The sequence below is a fragment of the Pipistrellus kuhlii genome, unplaced genomic scaffold (genome assembly GCF_014108245.1).
Source record: "Pipistrellus kuhlii isolate mPipKuh1 unplaced genomic scaffold, mPipKuh1.p scaffold_m20_p_25, whole genome shotgun sequence".
Lineage (NCBI taxonomy): Eukaryota > Metazoa > Chordata > Mammalia > Chiroptera > Vespertilionidae > Pipistrellus > Pipistrellus kuhlii.
Window position 1 is genome coordinate 5,078,921 of NW_023425524.1, and position 19,940 is coordinate 5,098,860.

At 47.5% G+C, this 19,940-nt stretch overlaps 1 protein-coding gene across 1 annotated transcript in view; it reads left to right on the forward strand.

Moving 5' to 3' along the window:
• The window catches only part of USH2A (usherin), a 397,013-nt gene that overhangs the window by 357,366 nt on the left and 19,707 nt on the right, over window positions 1–19,940 (forward strand). Inside the window, exons 61-63 of the mRNA XM_036453544.2 lie at window positions 9,734–9,961; window positions 11,199–12,709; window positions 14,093–14,411. Coding sequence (XP_036309437.1) covers window positions 9,734–9,961; window positions 11,199–12,709; window positions 14,093–14,411 — 2,058 coding nt within the window. The remainder of the gene's footprint in view (window positions 1–9,733; window positions 9,962–11,198; window positions 12,710–14,092; window positions 14,412–19,940) is intronic.

The window sequence follows — 19,940 nt, forward strand, 5'->3', positions numbered from 1 at the left end:
AAATCCAAAGAAAAGGGGACATTTTAAATCCTGTTCTATTAAAATGTTTTAGAAGCAACAACTCAATATCGTGTCACAACTGCTGTGCATGCCACCAACATGGACATCTACCCATAGCCTACTGGGTTCTGATTGGCCGTTAACCCCTTCAGAGCCTGATCCAAGTGCATGGTGGGAGCTTTTCAGGGGTCTTTCTCGTTCAGTTCATGTTCAGTTATGATATTATTCTCACATCGTATATTGAGTTTGCTACTAGCACATTTATTCTCTCAAAACACAATATTAATCATCAGTTACAGATTTAATTAAAAGCAGTAACAGAAAACTTCTCTGGTAGAACTCACTGGTCTGGGGCCTCTTTAAAAGAGGGAGCTGATTCGGGTCATTGATTCATTTTATTTTAAAGCTGAGCAATCTATTATTGAGCACATTGGTTAATTTTTTTTTCTATTTTTCTAGAAAGTTCCATTCTATGTTTTTACATTTATTATCATAAAAGTTCTCACATTTTCCTGCTTCCAAGGGTAAATTGCATTCGGTCCAGGGCCCTGTCTACACTCTTTCCTAAACCCTCTAAGTTAGTGGTCGGTGACTTGTGGCTCTTGGGCCACATGCGGCTCTTTGGCCCCTTGAGTGTGGCTCTTCCACAAAATACCACGGCCTGGGTGAGTCTACTTTGAAGAAGTGGCGTTAGAAGAAGTTTAAGTTTAAAAAAGTTGGCTCTCCAAAGAAATTTCAATTGTTGTACTGTTGATATTTGGCTCTGTGGACTGAGTTTGCCGACCGCTGCCCTAAGACACTTCTTGGGCTTCTTTTGTACTCTCTCTCTCCATAGACTCACTCCACACTCTCTTCTTCACCCCACTCCTTTATTTTAAATCCTGTCTGACCTCACTGACAGCCCAGTGTTTGTTGAGCACTAACTCAGTACCAAGCACCATTAGAGACACTTGAGATACAGATGAGAATGAATCAGACACAGGTCCCCTCCCCTCCCGATGGAACTAACATTCTGATAGAGCTAGACAATCCATAATCACCATGATAACCAAATAGGGTCTATCATCTGTTGGAAATGGCGCATGAGGGCTTTAGAGCAAGTAAAGGAGTGTCCTCAAGTAGGAGGAGGAAGAGGAGAGTGGGCAGTTGCATTAAATAGGAATCAGTGAGGAGATGAGCTCAAGTTCCCTTTGCAGACTTGTGGCTACCGTGATTCAGGGACAAGGAAACCAGTCAGAGGAAGCTAAGTATCACGTGTTCTCACTCATGGGCGGGCTCTGAGGAACCAAATAAACTGATGGACAAACTAGATCCAAAGACATAGAAGCATGGAACAGACCATGGAACCTCAAAGAGAAGACAGGGTGGGAGAGAGGTGTGTTTGGGGAGGAGGGAGGGATTAACAGGGGAATTTATATGCATATAAGCATAGCCCATGGACACAGACAATAGTATGGTGAAGGCTTGGGAGGGACAAGGGCAGGGTGGAGGGGATTCATGGGAAAACAATAACAACAAAACCACAAAGGGACATATGTAATACTTTCAACAATAAAGACACATTTTTTAAAAATTTAAAAAGTGAGTTAAAGAGAGAAGAAACAGCCAGATATTTAATCAAGGATTGCATAGCCAGAAGACTGAAAGTGGAATGAAATTTGTTTAAATGTAGTTTCATACAGTTTCCCCGGGCTGCCATAAAATACATGGCCAGAGAGGACCTGCCGGGCCACGGAGTTTGCCCATGCTTCATTTTAATAGAGTGAAAGTCCCGCTTTTTTAATATTTAGTGTGACTGGCCTGCCAATTTCACATTTAATTATTACAAATTTAATTTTTTTTCTTCTCCGTTGAAAAATGGGTCATTTTGAAGACATCCGGTTTTTTTTGGTTTTTTTTAACCCAATGTTTTTCCTGTAGCCGAGGCATCATCATTCATTTCATAAGGACTCGAGCTTCTGCTTTGTAGATTAAATTGATACAGCCCATTAGTCTATAAAGAAAATGCCTGTGAATTAGCTTCTTTTTGCATTGACCCTCTCCCCATTATATAATCACTAACATGATCCAATGAAAGAAAGAAAAAATAACTCCCCTTTTCACAGACCATGCATGCAGGTGTTTGTGGGAGTAAAGTGCACACAGAACTCACATGTGAATACTCCATATCGGACAGGTGAAGTTGGACATTTACAAATGTTATCAGAACTGGCCTCTGGCCAGTTAATCGTCATTACTGGAAGGGAGAGGGTGCTTTTATGTGTTCTTGAAATTGTTTTCAATGAAGTCCCAGTAACGTGAGTTAGAACCCTGAGCTGGGAATGCTTTCTTACCATGTGTGCCTTTTGAATTGTCTTCATTCTATTTCGCCCACAGTATCCCTAACTTCCCCAGCTGCCTGGTAGTTGTAGCAGGAGGGACTGTGGCAAAGGCCCTGACGACTCCACACATGCATGTCCCATGACCAGGAAGAAACATGGTCCGGGTACATGAGATTATGATAGCGGGTCAGGATGGAGGGCATGTAATTGGCTTATATTCTGTTTAGTGGTCATCATCCCCACCTCTACTGGTTTCAAAAGACAGGCACTTGCATCCAAAGAGTAATTACAAATTTTGAAATCGAGCAAACATTCAGCAAAAAAAATGTTTTAAATCGTATAGATTCTTCTCCTACCTTCTGTATATGGCAGTCTGTAATTATTGGCTGAATAACAAATGAATGAATGAATGAATGAATTGTTGGCAGATTTTTTTTGTTTTGTCAGTCACTGGCCAAGACCTATACCACAATAGGGCAAAACTATGAAGTTCTTCCATTATTCCTTCAAACTGCATTGTAGAGCTCTCTATACATAATTAGTTCTTAAAATTATCGCATAATGTTACTGCTTTTTAAAAAATGTAGTCCAGCCAAAACTGGTTTGGCTCAGTGGATAGAGCGTCAGACTGTGGACTAAAGAGTCCCAGGTTCAATTCCGGTCAAGGGCATGTTGGTTACAGGCACATCCCCGGGTAGGGGGTGTGCAGGAGGCAGCTGATCGATGTTTCTCTCTCATCGATGTTTCTAACTCTCTATCCCTCTCCCTTCCTCTCTGTGGAAAATCAATAAAATTAAATTTTAAAAACAAAAAATAAAAAAATAAAATAAAAAATGTAGTCCAGAAATTGGAGGGTAAAATGTACAGTCCTGTCCCATCTCTTTCCAGCCTTGACACCCACCCACCCCCTCCTCTGTACCCACATCCATCAGCTCCATTCAGCTCCTATTCTTTCTTCTATTCCTCCTTCCAGTCCCTTGCATATTTCTATCCACTCAGACGCTCCATCATTCTAATCGGATGCCACCTCCCGATGAAGTCGCCCCCCGCCTCTCCCTTCCCCGTAAGAAGTAACCCCCCTTTGTTTCCCCAGCACTCCGCCGGTGATAGCACTTACCACACTGCAGAGTGTGTGTATCTGTATTCAGAGGTTAGCATTTACCACTGTAGATTATAAAGTCCTAAAAGTCAGGAGCCTGGTACCCATCTTACATTTATCACAGCAATATTCCAGAATGTTGTACAAGCCAGATGCTCAAACCTGTTTCAGCTATTCAAGTGCAGCTGCTGACCAACGATCCTGCATGTTTCACTGACTATCCTGTCAGCCGTCCTGCCACCTAGCAAGCCACCTACCATGTACACAGTGTTTATGCACCTACGACCATAAGCCATGAACCTAAAGGGCATTTTTTTTTCTGTCTTTCTTGTGAGCTGTTCTTTGATTCCGGAACAACTCTGCAGGTGTGTGCGCCATCAAACAATGTGTCTTTGTCCCACCAGCCAGGAGGTATGTGGGCAGAGATGACCATAGTAAAATCGGTGTGCTCGTGGCTCCTGGTTCTGTTAACATTTTGCAGACCTGGAGGTCTCATACATAGGTAACCATAGGTAAGGGTTCAAGGTTGATATTGGGCTTTGAGTAATAAGGAGATCACTTTTATATCAAGGCAGATTTCATTTTTACAAACTAAGTAAAAATGATACGCAAATGTTAGCCAACCCTTGGAGAACTCAAACATTAACTTTATGACTAGAACTATAGATAGCGCCATAACACCCAGGCCTCGAATCATCTTGCTTTCAGGAATCCTAGAACTATTTTCTGTGGATTTGTCAGGATGAAGATGTATATAAGTCATCCAGGACATTAGACATGCTCGGCCCTGAGCATGGTGTTTAGATATTGGTAAATGAGATCTCTACTTCTCATGCTTGGTTTTTAATGTAAACTGGAAACCCGACCACAGCCATTCTTTTATTTTATAACTAGAGGCCCATTGCAGGAATATTCCTGCAAGAATAGGTCTTCCTGAGGCCTGAGTGAAGCAGAGAAGGGAGCGAAGCCACCCCACACTTTCCCCTCCTGCGGCCACTGCCACCCAGCTTTCAGCTTCCCCTCCCTCTTCCTTCTAGGCAGTCTTCAGTCTTCATATGCAAATTAACCACCGTCTTTGTTTGATTAATTTGCATACTTGCTCTGATTGGCTGGTGAGCCTAGAGGAGTGATGGTCAATTTGCATGTTTCTCTTTTATTTATGTAGATGACAAGGTAAACTATGGCTTATGATAAAAGTAAGTGGTTCCACGAAAGCAGACAGAAGTTAATATGTTTAAATCAAGATTTCTTTTAAGTTCCCTTTGTGCAAAAAAAAAAAAGAAAAAGAGGACACTGGCATTCACTGTAACTAAGGAGGGGAAGGATTTAAGAGCCAGAAGTCAGTCATTTTCAAATGAAAAGGGGCAAAGAGCAGAAAGCCCATCAAGGTGACCATCAGTGACGTTGCTGGTGACCAGGAAGGTGAACCTTTCGCACGGGTAGCAAGCACCCAGATACTCCACTGATGAGCACTGTTGGGTTCAGGTGGAAAGACTCCTGGGGTAAGGTGAGAGGGCGCGGTGAACGTGCACCACAGAGACCAGAGGGCGGGCTGCAAACTGCTGGCTCATCAGATCGATGGGCTGGGAGATGACTCAGTCCAGTTGCTTTATGCAGTTTAAACATTTGTACAGGAAGTCTCCCCACACAGCCCGTTATTGACAGCTACGGATCAATGGTAATTTTTGATCATTTTCAACCTACATAAACCTATTGACCCCGTGGACACCTTTGGGGCACTTCAAGTCGTCAAAAATAATCAGAGGAGGAGGCGGAAAATTGTCAGCCCGCTGGAGGCGCCCAGTGGAGGGGTTCCGATGTGGTTCCGATCGCCAGCGGAGCCGCGCCTGGCAGTGTGGTCCAGGCATCCTCTCTGTGTGTCTTATGAAAGGATGATCCGATTTGTCTCCAGCTCCTGGCCCTGATGCATATGCATTGAAAGGGGAAAAGAAAGAGCTGCATCTTATTGGCAATATTAGGTTGCGGAGAAAGGATTATTTCTATGTTCCTTGGGTGAGTCGTTCTTTTCATCTAGAATGAGGTAATATATGTCTAGAATGAAAAATATGAATATTGTGTCACGTGGACACGGAGAGGATGAGAGAGAAGGGAAGCCCACAGGTCAGGGATAATATGGAGATAGGGGGAAGGAGAGAGGGACAGAAGGAAGGAGGAAGGGAGAAAGGGTGAAAGAGAGAGATATATGTACCGAAAGCATCCATCAGTAGGATAGAAGAGTGAGGGAGTAGAGCGAGCAAAATGATGCCAAAGAAGAACGCATATTAAATTATAAGACAGCTCTGTGGGAAGAAAGAACGGCTGGAACAGAAGAGAGAAAAGCCCTGGCCAATCTTGCTCAGTGGTTAGAACTGAGAATCAAAGGGTCTGGGTTAGATTCCCAGGTTGCAGGCCCGATCTGGCCCAGGTCAGGGCATGTGCAGGGAGGCAATTGATCTTTGTCTCTCTCCTCCTCCTCCCTTGCTTCCACTCTCTAAAAATCAAAGGGAAAAAAATACCCTCAGGTGAGGATTAACAACAAAAGTAAATACATAAAGAAGAGAGAAAAGCAGTCAAAAGATTTTAGTAATGACTTTGGCTACGTTTCCCAAGGAAGGAATCAAAACCAAAACATTAAAGGTTGGCAGTGCTCAAGCAGGTTTCTCCATTGTGGGGAAAATAGCACGTAACTGAACCAACAAGACCCAGCCCCAGCCACAGCGTGAACTGTGTCCCGACTTCCCAGCTGGGAGCTCAGTGGTGAGCTACTCAATGGAAATCTACTCAAAGAGAAAACAACATAAATTATTTCCTCAAGTGGGATAAGTATTACAATAAATTGGTCAGGGTGGTTTTGCTATTGTAAACTTTTCATTTTCATCTGGCTTTTGACAAAAAAGCAAGGCTATTTTTGTGATGTATTCAAGGTGTGTGTGTGTGTGTGTGTGTGTGTGTGTGTGTGTGTATACTGCTCTCAAGAAATAACACATTAACTTCCTATGGGAACTTGTCCTCAGTCAAAATTTACGACATCCAAATTCTCCTTTCCATTTCCAATGTGTGGTTGTTTTTCTTACTTTTATTTTATTTTTGTTAAAGAAGTAACCAAATTAAGCAAAACAGCCATTGTGACCACCTTTAAAAAATTAGATATATATATTTTTGATTGTTTACAGAGAGGAAGGGAGAGGGAGAGAGAGTGAGAAACATCGATGAGAGAGAAACATCTATTAGCTGCCTCCTGCATAACCCCTACTGGGGATGAGCCTGCAACCAAGGAACATGCCCTTGATCAGAATCGAACCCGGGACCCTTCAGTCCACAGGCCGGCGCTCTATCCACTGAGCCACACAGGCGCTCTATCCACTGAGCCACACCGGTCAAGGCTGTGACCACCTTTTGTAAGAGCAAACCTTACCACGTGTCTGCACCAGGCGGGCACGAACTTCAACCTGAGGCCTGCAGGCATAATTTCTTCCTGGGACAAGGCAGGTTTGGGGGCCGGGGCATTCCGGGCACTCCTGCTCTCAAGGATATGAGGTCACTCCCATGTGCGTTAAAGGAGTCTGTAAGGAAACCAGTTGTGTCGCTTCTGCAGTGGTGCCTGGCGTGTGTCCTGTGTCTGAGCGCCGGGTGTTATCACCACCAACTTGTGCCACCAGAAGTGTTTGCGAGTATTGCCATCTAGGGGCCGATGGAGCTATTAGCTCAGAAATAAACCTTAGTTGAGCAGGTGCTGCTATTGACCGTATACATGTGTGTTTTTTTGCTTTGTAACCCACACGCTTTTCATGCTTCTGATGACAAAAGCTCTCTCTGAACGTCCCCCGACAGGCTACCTGTATCATAGGTAATCTGGGAGGTGATTACTATTTGCTTTGGGGCTTATGCCTCTTCTGGCACCGAGTCCTGAACAAAGAAGTTTCCTTTTCTGCATTATTCATCTTGCCCGTGTTTGCCCTGTTTCCACAAAAAAAAAAAAAAGAAAGAAAAAAAAAAAAGAAAGAAAGAAAGAAAAGAAATCGTTTATCAGAAAAGAGTGTTTTGTAACCAGGACTTGTGGCATCCTCAGATTTAATATTCATTATGGCCATTCCAGCCCCGTGCGGTATTTATCTAAAAGACCAATCCGATGTTGTAGAGAAATCGGTTTTAAATATTTATGGGCCGAACTTTTAATATTTTAGAAAAGAGAAATTAGTATTTCCGGAAAATTTGTTTCAGAGTCTGGCCGCTTCACAAACGTTTAAATATTAAAAGGTTTCAGGAGGTTAGCATGTAAATATCATAATGGCACTTATGGAAATAGGAGAATGGACTTAACTAGTTTTTTAATAAGGAAAAGAAATTGCATTCTCTCCGCTTGTGAAGAAACATTAGCACAGTTGGAACTTGTAAGCAAGAATGGGAGGAAATGGTGTCAAAAAGTATTTCGATGGTTTATTTTGGTTTTGTCTACCAGTGTGTATTTTTTTTTTGAAAGATGGTTTCGTTTGATTTCGCCACCTTGTTTTAGATTTTAATCATCATGATATTTGGATGTCTCCCCATGAGAGAGAATTTCCATACACATAACGTTGTCTGATGCTTTCTGGTACCTCCTCTCAGAAATAACTTCTTTTTTTTAAATATATTTTATTGATTTTTCAACAGAGAGGAAGAGAGCGGGATAGAGAGTTAGAAATATCAATCAGCTGCCTCTTGCACACCCCCTACTGGGGATGTGCCCACAACCAAGGTACATGCCCTTGACCGGAATCGAACCTGGGACCTTTCAGTCCACAAGCCAAAGCTCTATTCACTGAGCCAAACCGGTTTCAGCAGAAACAACTTCTTCTCCAGCTCACCTCCCTCTTGCCATGCCCACCAAGAGGACAATTGTTGCATTTAAGCATCCAACAGGTCATGGTGACCTCACACACACGAAGTATAAGCGTCCTGTTAAGCCAGTCAGAGCTTCCTCAGGGTTACTAGCATCCAGTGGATGTGATGTGGTACAGAACAGGAAGTATATATCTGTATGTGTGCACGCATGTGTATGTGTGTACACACATTACTGGTTCGCTCGCAGACATAATTCCTATCTGTAAACACACACATCTCTCCACCCCAGATGTAGAAAAGTCATTCTGGGCTCTTTCAAAACATTAAGATTCTAAACTCCAGTTAAGTTATGCAAAATATGTTAAATATGGCTCTCCAAGCACAAACAGAACACACAGGAAACTCATTCTTGCCTTCTCTCATTTTACTTTAAATCAACAAAGTCCAAATTCTCAAAGCCTAGCGTACAGTTACTTGGAGTAAGTTTCATAGTTTCGGTTATGGCGTTGTTAACAAAAGCCAATATTTTCACATTTGTATTAGCGGTAGACTCCTGTACGGGTCTGTGCATTTAATAGTGCACTTGGCTTGTAGTTTTGTTGGGTCTGCTTTATAGTAAGATATAAATACGGACCAAAAGAAGGAGAGGAGGAGATGGGGGAGGTGGGCAGTCTTATGTATGAACAAGCAGCGTGGGGAGCTGGTGAGAGAGGATTAGGTTGTTCAGGTTAAGTCTCCACACATTCCGTTGTGAGCTGGTGATCTCTAAGGCATCACAGAATTTTTTCTCTAAGTTCTGTATCACATCCGTGTGTTGCAAGCTCTGAAAAGGCAAGGATCCTGATCCTCTCTGACCCATGCTTTGTGTGTGTCTGAAGTCACACAACCAGGGTGTCAAGAACAAGATAAAAACCTGGCTGGTGTTGCTCAGTGGTTAAGCACCGACCCAGGAACCAAGAGGTCACAGGTTTGGTTCCCGGTCAGGGCACATGCCCAGGGTTGCAGGCTCAATCCCCAGAAGGGGCTGAGCAGGAGGCAGCCGATCAATGTTCTTTCTCTCATGGATGTTTCTATCTCTCTCTCCCTCTCCATTTCCCTCTCTCTAATATCAATAAAAACATATTTTTTTAAAAAAATAACGAGAGCCGGGACCGGTTTGGCTCAGTGGATAGAGCGTCGGCCTGCAGACTGAAAGGTCCCGGGTTCGATTCCGGGCAAGGGCATGTACTTTGGTTGCGGGCAAATCCCCACTAGGGGGTGTGCAAGAGGCAGCTGATCGATGATTCTCTCTCATCGATGTTTCTAACTCTCTATCCCTCTCTCTTCCTCTCTGTGAAAAATCAACAAAATATATTAAAAAGAACGAGAGAAAAAAAATCCCGTTGTTTTCTTAATAATTCAAACCTCTGCTGTGATACGTGTGCCGCCGTCACCAATGTGTCTCATTGAGTGACTTGGCAGCTGTCAAACCAGCCTGTCCGCTTTCTTACAGGGAACAAGCCGCCAGGCCCACCTGTTCGGGCTAGAACCCTTCACAACGTACAATGTTGGTGTCGTGGCCGCCAACGAGGCAGGAGAGGCGTCCAGCCCCTGGACCGTGGTCCGGACCCCGGAGTCCTCCCCAAGTGGGCTTCGCGGCCTCATGGTGGAGCAGAGGGCGGGAGGCCGGGCCCTGCTACTGCGGTGGCCGGAGCCCTCTCGGCCCAACGGCAGGATCGAGGTAACGCCCCGAGGACGGAGCCAGCCTCAGGCTGAGCCACTAATCATTTCCCCAGGAGTGGGGGTGAACACGTGCTCTGTGGAGAGCTCAGATGGGTTCCCTCGGGACCAAGACGAAAGACTCCTCTCTCACGGAACAGGCAATCCTTGTGTGGCCTGTAAGAGAATACGGTGGTTGTTCCCAGCTTCTCGTCATCCAAGGTGGTTTCTGTAGTTATGTATGTATGAATGTATATGTGTGTGTGTGCCTACACACACAGTCACACGCGCGCACACACACCCGCCCACACACCGACACCCTGGTATGAATGCTGAGGCACTAGAATTCCATTTCCCAGGATATGTCATGGGAAATGGACAATGTAGATGGGACCTGCTTAACCTACTCAGGAGCAGGCCAGGGCACTCAGTGCCCATAAAAGAGGGCATTTGACTGCTATTCCCTCCTTTTAAAGAAATAAATATATTTTTTATTGATTTCAGAGAGGAAGGGAAAGGAGAGAGAGAGAGAGATAGAAACACCGATGATGCCGAAACCGGTTTGGCTCAGTAGATAGAGCATCAGCCTGTGGACTGAAAGGTCCCAGGTTCGATTCCGGTCAAGGGCATGTACCTTGGCTGCGGGCACATCCCCAGAAGGGGGTGTGCAAGAGGCAGCTGATCGATGTTTCTCTCTCATTGATGTTTACAACTCTCTACCCCTCTCTCTCTCTTCCTCTCTGTAAAAAAAAATAAAATAATAAATAAATAAATAAATAAATAGACCAATAATGAGAGAGAATCCTCCTGCACACCCCATACTGGGGATGGAGCCAGCACCCTAGGCATGTGCCCTATTGGGAATTGAACCATGACCTCCTAGTTCATAGGTTGGCACTCAACCACTGAGCCATGCCGGCTAAGCTATTCTCTACTTAAATATAATGATAATAATAATAATAATAATAATAATACAATTAGGAGGAAACCCCACCAGCACTCATTTAAGTCAAAGAATCACGTTCAGCAGCCCTGAGCTTGTAGATATACGCTTATCTGCTATTCAGCCTTTAAAAAAGAGGAAAGAAAAACATTGCTCCTCTTTCTGTGAACTTGACCTGGTATTCCGAAAGTTAGCACCGGCCCGTTCTTTCCGGAGGAGAGTCATCCAGACGAGGAGTAACAGCGGGGAGAGGTTAAAGGGATGAATGACATGCCACCTTCACCCTCCCTTTGCCTCTCTTCTCTTCCCGCTGCAGACCTACCGCGTTTTCATCGACGGCCGCCTGCAGTACGCGGGCCTGAGCCGCCGGGTCCTCCTCCGCCGCCTGGCCCCGGCCACCGCGTACACGCTCACCCTGCAGGCCTGCACCCGGGCGGGCTGTGCCCACTCGGCACCCCAGCCCGTCCGCACCAACGAGGCCCCTCCCCGCTCCCAGGCGCCCCCCCAAGTCCGGGCCGTGGGCCCCACCCGCGTGGAGCTGGCCTGGCCCGAGCCCCTCCACCCCAACGGGAGGATCGCCCGCTACGAAGTGACCCGCAGGTGCAGGGAGGGGAGCTCAGGGGACGATGGGACAGACGAGCAGACGGTCTGCCCCGAGCACCAGGCCGTCGGGGCCGCGTTTGTGTGCACGGACACCGGCCTGCCTCCCTGGACCCCGTGTGAGTACAGAGTCCGCGTGTGGAACTCAGCCGGCCAGGCCTGCAGCCCGTGGACCCCCGTGAGGACCGGGCCTGCGCCCCCCGAGGGGCTCTCCCCGCCCCAGATCACCGTGGTGTCCGTGGGGACCCCCGCCCTGCTCGTGGCCTGGCTGCCCCCCGCGCGGCCCAATGGCGCCATCCAGTCCTACCGGCTGCACCGGAGCGGGGCTCCCCGGCCTATCCTCTTCGACGCCGTGACCTTGAACTACACGGATGCCCACCTGCTGCCCTTCCGCACCTACAGCTACACCGTCACTGCCTGCACCCTCGGGGGCTGCGGGTCCAGCCATCCTGCCCTGGCCACCACCCCCGAGGCCGCTCCCGCCAGGGTCCGCCCGCCTGAGCTCCGGGCCGTCAGCGCCACCCAGATCCATGCATCCTGGTCACCACCATCCTTGCAGAACGGCAGGATCACCGGGTACCTCCTGAGGGGTGAGGACCAGGAGCACCGAGCCGGGCTCAGCCTGGCCCTGCTGATTGCCCACCTGCAGCCCGACACCCCGTACAGCTTCTCCCTCGTTGCCTGCACCCGCGGCGGCTGCACGGCCAGTGCTCCGGCCTCGGCCCGCACACTGGAGGCCCCGCCCCAGGACATGGACCCGCCGGAACTGCAGGTCACGGGCTCGGGGTCCATAGAAGTCACCTGGACGCTCCCCAGACACCCCAACGGCCGGGTCAGCGGCTACGAGCTTCGCAGGGATGGGGCGATCGTGTACACGGGCCCCGAAACCCGCTACCACGACTTCACTTTGAGCCCCGGGGTGGAGTACGGCTACACGGTGACCGTCACCAACAGCCAAGGGGCCACGGTGAGCCCCCTCGCCAGAGACCGGACCAGCCCCGTGGCGCCTTCGGGGATGGGGCCACCGACATTACAGGCCCGGGGCCCCCAGGAGATCTCGGTGGCCTGGGACCCGCCCGTGAGGACCGACGGCCAGATCGCCAACTACACCGTCTCTGTCCGAGGGCTGCGGGAAGGAGAAGCCAAGATCATCGTCCACATCAACGCCAGTCACCCCTCGTTTGGGGCTAGGGTACTTGGCGTCAGCCAGCTGCAGCCGTTCAGCAGGTGGGTGCTCCCTCTTGGCCTGAGAGCAAGCCCCTTCCCCCGCATCTGTGCTGTGAGCCCCACATGGGTGACACCCCCGGCCCCATCTGGGGAACCAGAGGGAAGGAGGGAGAAGGAAAGGTGCTGGAGGGGAAATTAGGGGTGCCACGGAACCCGTGGGTTTGGGAACCGAGCCCAGAGCTGGCATTTGCAGCCATAGGCACCCGCTGCTCACAGAAACCCCTTTTGTTGGAGGGGGCGGTCCTGCTATGTAGAGACATTGCAAGTGGCAGGGGACCAGCGACCAGACAAAACGTAATTGAGTGGCTGAGTTTAGCTGGGTGGCGGTAAGGCGTCTCCGTGACCGTCTGTCGATGTGGCTGTCGGTCTGTCAGTCTGTCGGTGTGGCTGGGTTACCTCTGGCCCCGGGAGGTCTCCGCCTGCTGTAAGGGAGCCGGTTGTAGAATGTCAGGCTCCAGGTGTGGGGTTTATGACCCTGCGGGCCTCTCCCAGGTGCTCCTTCGCCGCCTGGGGGCTCTCCCAGGGAGTCTGTGAGCCCCGGCTGCGAAGGTAGGGGGAGCCCAAGGCTGCTGGAAGCTGGCGGGTCCCCCAAGTCTGCCTTCTGCACCTCTGGGCGCAGGAATGGTGCAGATGGAAGGGGTTTGCGTGCGGGAGAGAGTCGCGAGCGTGTATCCCATGCGCTCCTGTTTAGGGAAGAACGGCCCACCCTTTCCCGACAGGTGAGATGCTTTGTTTGGAAAGCCAGGAGGGTTTCAGCTGTTCTAGAATTTCCATGGCAATATGACTTTGTTACTTCTTTTTTATTATTATTATTATTATTTTAGAGAGCGAGGAAGGGAGAGAGCGCGAGAGATATCATAGAAACACTGATGAGAAACATAGTCTGCATCCTGCACACCCCCTACTGGGGATTGAGCTGATGATCTTTTGGTGCCTGGGGAGGATACTCAACCCATTGAGCCACACCAGCCATACAACTTGGTTACTTTTTAGAAGGATCAGCTACCAATGAGAATAAATGTAAGCTTACCGGCCTTTTTATCGCAAAAACTCTTGGTATATATTTGTTTTAATGTTGACTAATTTTTTTATTTATTTTTTTTTTTTTTTTTGGAGAGGAAGGGAGATGGAGGGAGAGAGAGAAGCAACAATGATTATTAATCGGATGCCTTCTGCACATCCCCTACTCGGGGGATTGAGCCTGCAACCCAGGCACGTGCCCTGACCAGGAATCAAACCCGTAACCTCTTGGTTCCCAGGTTGACACTCAACCACGGAGCCACAACTCTTAGTTAAATAAAAATCCCCCCCCCAAAAAAAAAAAAAAACAAAAAAAACCTCTGTTTTGCCAATAACGGGTCATTTCTGCCTCGTGTCCTGAAGGTATGAAGCACGAATCCAAGCCTGCACCCTGCTGGGATGCGCGTCCAGCGACTGGGCGTCCGTCCTGACCCCCGAGATGGCCCCTGCAATGCAGCCGCCCCCACAGCTGGCCGTGCGGACGGTTCCCGGGGCGTTCCAGCCCACGGTCTCTCTCTGGTGGGCAGGACCACGTTGGCCAAACGGACAGGTTTTGTTCTATGAGCTGTACAGGAGGCAGGTAGCTCAGCCTGAGCTTCCGAGCCCAGTTCTCACCTACAATGGCAGCGCCAGCTCGTTTATGGATTCCCAACTCCTGCCTTTCACGGAGTATGAGTACCAGGTAAGAAACGCCTGTGATCAGCCACTCACACGTCCCCAGTAGGGGGCGTGCAGGAGGCAGCCAATCCATGATTCTCTCTCATCATTGATCTCTCTCTCTCTCTCTCTCTCTCTCTCTCTCTCTCTCTCTCTCTCTCTCTCCCTTCCTCTTTGAAATCAATCAATATATATTTTTTAAATAAATTAAAATCTAGGTCGCAGGCACACATTGGTGCCTGTTTACATTTTGAGAAGCCGCTTAGAGACACTTGGGGTTCGGGGAGGTTGATAAGAGGGGGCCGGGGTGTGAGTCTGCTCTCTAAGCAGCTGGGTGCTTACCTTCGGGGAGGGCGCTCAGTAACCCTGCATCACAGTCACCCTCTCCCCACGGCTCCTGGGGACCTGCCGGGACCCCCTTCTGTTGCATCAGGCTGCCCGTGACTTCCTTAGTCTTCCTGATGGTCCGCTGGGACCCTCAGGGTCACCAAAAGCTTCTGGTGGCTCGTGCCTGGGGGAGGAGGGGGGGTCTGAGAAGCTACAGGCCAGCTTGGCTGGGGGAGAGGAGGTTGGAATCTGTCGATTCCCTCTCGGCCGATTTCCCACAGGCCCACCCACCCCCAAAGAGCGCCCTGTGCGGGAGAGGATGGAGGGAAGGGTCTCTCTCGTCCAACACTCCCCGTGCCCAGCCTGCGACCCCTCCATCCGCATGGGCTGTGGCTGCATGTCTGTGATGAGCAACTTCCCTCAAAGGCTTGTTCTCCAAGGCTGCCCCTCGCCCCGTCCCCCTCCAGCAGGCTCTGTGTCCCGTTTAGGGAAAATGTACTGAGCCTGGTTTTTGTCTGGCTTTGGACATGCATGTAACAAGGCATCAGTCTCACGAACGTATTCCTGGCCAGCCTGCAGGCTTGTGTTAGATTAGCTTCTCCTGCAGGAACTGAGCTGCCCCCAGCTCCCTGGCTCCGGGTCTCAATGATTCACTGATCCTGTCTGACATGGGCAGTGTGTTTGTCCTCAAAAGTGCAGAGCCTCCGTGCTCTTGCGTGGCCTGACGGCCTTTGGACATTGTTTCCTTGAAATCTGAGATCTGCCCCTGGGCCAGGGACCACGGCTTGGTTTTGCCATCACGTCCTTCCTTCCAATAGGAGATCATTTCTTAGTGCGTGTGCTCGACCTGGTTCACATGCGTGAGCGCCTCTTCGCTCTTTCCCTGCCTCTCCTGGCATCCCTTAGGGCAGTGGTCTGCAAACTGCGGCCCGTGAGCCACACGCGGCTCTTTGGCCCCTTGAGTGTGGCTCTTCCACAAAATACCACGGCCTGGGCGAGTCTATGTTGAAGAAGTGGCATTAGAAGAAGTTTAAGTTTAAAAAATGTGGCTCTCCAAAGAAATTTCAATCGTTGTCCTGTTGATATTTGACTCTGTGGACTCATGAGTTTGCCAACCCCTGCCTAGGGCTCTGCTCTGAAGCCCCTATCCCCTGTGCTCCCTCTGGTGCCTTAAAGAGAATTGCAATCGCTAGTAATTCCTGGACTAAGGGTGCATTTCATCCAGTTCACAGTGAATGTCTAGATCTGTGTGACGCAGTCAGATCTACAGGTGGAAGCAAAAAGTGTCCATGTGTTTTTGTAAGTCTGATGCCTTCAATTGAGATCTTTAAGAAATGGCTGGGGCTCTTTCTTGTAAATTGATTTATCTATCCACCAATGGGTCTGATCATTACCAAGATGCCTGTCAGTGTCTGGGAAGATAAGTTTCTCTTCCTGATGCCCATATCCATAATGGAAACGGAAAATATATATATTTTTTTCCTTTGAAGAGCCATTGAATTGCTCCAAGATTTGCTTCTGTTCATACTTTTGGCTGTTTGGGAAAGTTTTTAATGAGTAAGGCAACATAGAGAACGCCATCCAGTCAGCAAATTTCCATGTAGAAACAGTATTTTCTTCATTCATCCTAATCGTTGAAGTTCTAGAATGGAGGAGACCCCAGAGGAAGGTATCCAGAGAGAAGCAGGTTGAACCCAGAATGCTGTTCGGGTTTTGCAGATGTAATTCATAGCAGCTGGCGTCACAGGATTGCTGTTTAGTAACCACTCTCTCTTCCAGCTCTCTTCTGACAAATAATGTTAATAACCAGCTTTACCTGTCTGGTGCTTGCTATGTGCCGGGAACTGTGTTAGACTTTTACATGCATGTACTCATGACTACCATTTGAGATAGGGTTATTACCAACAATGCACCTTAGAAACCAGAACACTCAAGAGGTGAGTTAACCCGCCCAAGGAGTCAGTGGCTGAGCAGATGAGCTCGAATTTGAACCTTGAGATCCAGAGTCCAAAGACCGTTTGCTTAAATTCACTCCATGGTAGCATTTGCATACAACTCGTGGGGCTCTCAAAAGGCTTCATAAAATATTTATAAATGCACTTATTTACCACCCAGTTCTTCCCCAATGTATAGAAAGTGTATTGCGTGTAAAGCTGAGCACAGTCCTGTGAGGTGGGTAGCCAGTTAAAGAGGCAGCTACACAGAGCTTTTCAGCAAGTTACCCCTTGGCTGTAGCCCCAGAAGGGCTGCTTATGAAAGAAAACAACCTTGCAGACTTCCCGCCTTCCTATTAGCCATGTCCCTCTGACCACAATTGTGCCAGAGCCCCATTTGGCATTCTGCTCCTGGAACACATTCAGAAGCCAAGACAAGCTCGCCTCTCAGAAGGCATTGGCAGGGGTGCCCGGGAAGATGTATGCCAAGGTTGCAGATGAATTGATATGATTCCGTTGATTGGATCTTTTTATTTATGAGGCATAATTTATGAGCGCCGGAGAGCAAACTGCAGTGAGCGATGACTACCCACAGCCCGAGTCATAAATCAGGAGTACTGAGAGAAATGGGGATTCTGATCGAATCTATTGAATTAGCTGTTGGCCTTCACCAATACAGGTATTGGAAAGACCTTTTTAATATCTATTTGTCTCCCTCCTGGGACTGTGATAACGGTCTCGTTACATGCCCCCAGGCAACAAATAATTTAATAGTTTGCCTGTTAACATGCAGCCTATTTACTCGAGTTATTAATTATGGGCATGGCTGTTCGTGTAGGATTTTTATGTATTTTGGATGTGGATTGTCAGGAAAATTTATTTCCCTGCTCCAGTTTTTCCTAAGCAATGACGTTGCCTCCTACTGCTTCTTGATATTCCTGTGTCCTTGCTGGTGTCCAAATGCATTTTATTTTATCAAAAGTTGTCATACTGCAGAAGGAGCATGTTATAGAATATTCCAAAGTTTCAAAAACCTCAGACAGTTCTCTCTAGCTCCAGCCTCTGAGAGTCACTGTTGTAATTCAACTCACAATGAGCAGCAAAATCGCAAATTTCTCCGAGGGCAAGGCAGCTACTGTCACTACATCAGGAGTTCACAGATGAGAAGACTTTTCTGTGAAAGAGCGATCGCTGATTGAATTTGGTTATTCCTATGCTCTATTTTTTTTTATGGAAAATGTTAGCAAATGGTGTATCCAAGATACCTTCGCTGGATCCAGAAAGTGTAGAGAGCAGATGCTGACATGTTAAGTAATGAAAGTTTTTAAGGCAAAATGCAGTTAATTGGTCCTTGGGGGAAGGAAGAATCAATAAAAAAATATTTTTAATGGACAATAGCATAAAGATGCTAATAACGGCTAGTTAGATGTTTCAAAATTGAGATAAAAAATAGAAATATGAGCAGAAATGAATCTAATCATTTACTAGTCAGTTGTAGAATTTGTTCTCCAGTTATTTCAGTTCTTTTCTGTTTGTTCAAATGGTTGGCCTGGGTTTTCTGTGACCTCTGACATTGGACCCCTTTTCATGTTTACAACTGGAGGTAGGTAGGTAGATTCATACATACATTGAATAGAATAAGAGAGAGGTAATAGATGAGAGAGAGAGAGAGAGAGAGAGAGAGAGAGAGAGAGAGAGAGAGAGAGAATTCTATGTTCAGAAGGTATTTTATTTCTTGATTTTTGTATTAGTTCATTGAAGTTCATAGATCCCGGCATACTGCTCAAAATGTCCCACATAAGATCTCTGCTTCTGCCTCTTCCCATAAAGATGGACCCAAATCTTGAGGCCATTGTTTCTCCTTAGAAATCCTAAGCATAATCTGTTGGCATTTTTATTCTGAACCTTGAACTCCACTCCACTTCCCTCATCTCTTATATAGTTGGAAAGAGACCAAAATCCATGGCAACTTTGGGTGAAGGACTTTTCACCTCAACAGAGCGGTTCAGAGGGAATATTGCCATCCATGCCCCTTCCCTTCTCTTCTGGGGCTTGGTGCAAGAAACACCGCCTGAGGTTCGTCTCCTGGACTCCACAGTGCTCATTATCTCAGCCTGCTTTCCCCTCCTCGTCGCTGCTTTCATTTCAGAGTGGCTCCTGTGAATAGCTGATCCTGCTTTGCATACGCATGTTGATTTATATGAATGCTATTTTGATCTCAAATTGATTGAATACTGAAAAGAAAGACTAGAGGAAAAAAAAAAAAAAAGAGCCCTATGTTATGAAGGTCCCTCGTGAAAGACAAAGGCTTATTCCCAGTGAGGGGTGGGGAGTTTTCTCTTGCCTCGTTTTAGGAGAGACTGTTTCTGAAGAAATGCAGCAAAGCGGTAATGTTGATAAAAAGTAATAAAAAGTACCCCTCCGCCACCCATAGAAAAATATTTGCAGTAAAACGGGTTTGTCTGGAGCAGACTGAGTAATCAGGGACTTTCTTATCAGTCCTGAACCCTGACCTCCTCACTAACTTCCCCTCTTAGACTGACCTGGGCCCATTCAGAAGGGATTGTAAAAGCAGCTACAGTGGTTTTTTATTGTATTTTTTAAAAATATATTATTATTGATTTCAGAGAGGAAGAGAGAGGGAGAGAGAGATAGAAACATCAGTGATGAGAGAGAATCAGTGGTCGGCTGCTTCCTGCACGCCCCTCACTGGGGATCGAGCCCACAACCCCAGCGTGGGGCTGAGAATCGACCTGTGACCTCCCGGTTCGTGGTTCATAGGTTGAAGCTCAACCACTGAGCCACGCCAACGGGGCGTTATAGTGGTGTTTTGACTTGGGTTTTCAGGAGCCTGGCTCTCCCACTGCTTGCTTTCCTTCTCTGTACTTCCCTGTGCCTTTCAAAGCCAACCTCCATCCTCAATACAACCTGGCGCATCTCTTTATCCTTGCAAATTAAGAGACTTCAATCCAGAATCACAGGCGTTTGCCTATGGACCAGTTATTTACCGTTCCTGACTCCATGTAATTCACTTATGTGTAAGGATGGCATACGGAATCAAACACACAACATATTGGAAAGAGTGATAAAAGAGTTTCTCAGAGAGCAGAATTCTAGTGTCAGCTCTTGTAACTTCTGTCCCTTTGAACAAGAGAGCCTTAGTTTCCTCACCTGTAAAATGGGCTAACGATACATTATCCAGCCAACCCTACAAGGATCTGTTGGGAGGGCTAAGTCAGCTAGCCTATATCAAAGTGATTTGTAAGTTGTAGAGTGTTTAAAATGCAGGCAAT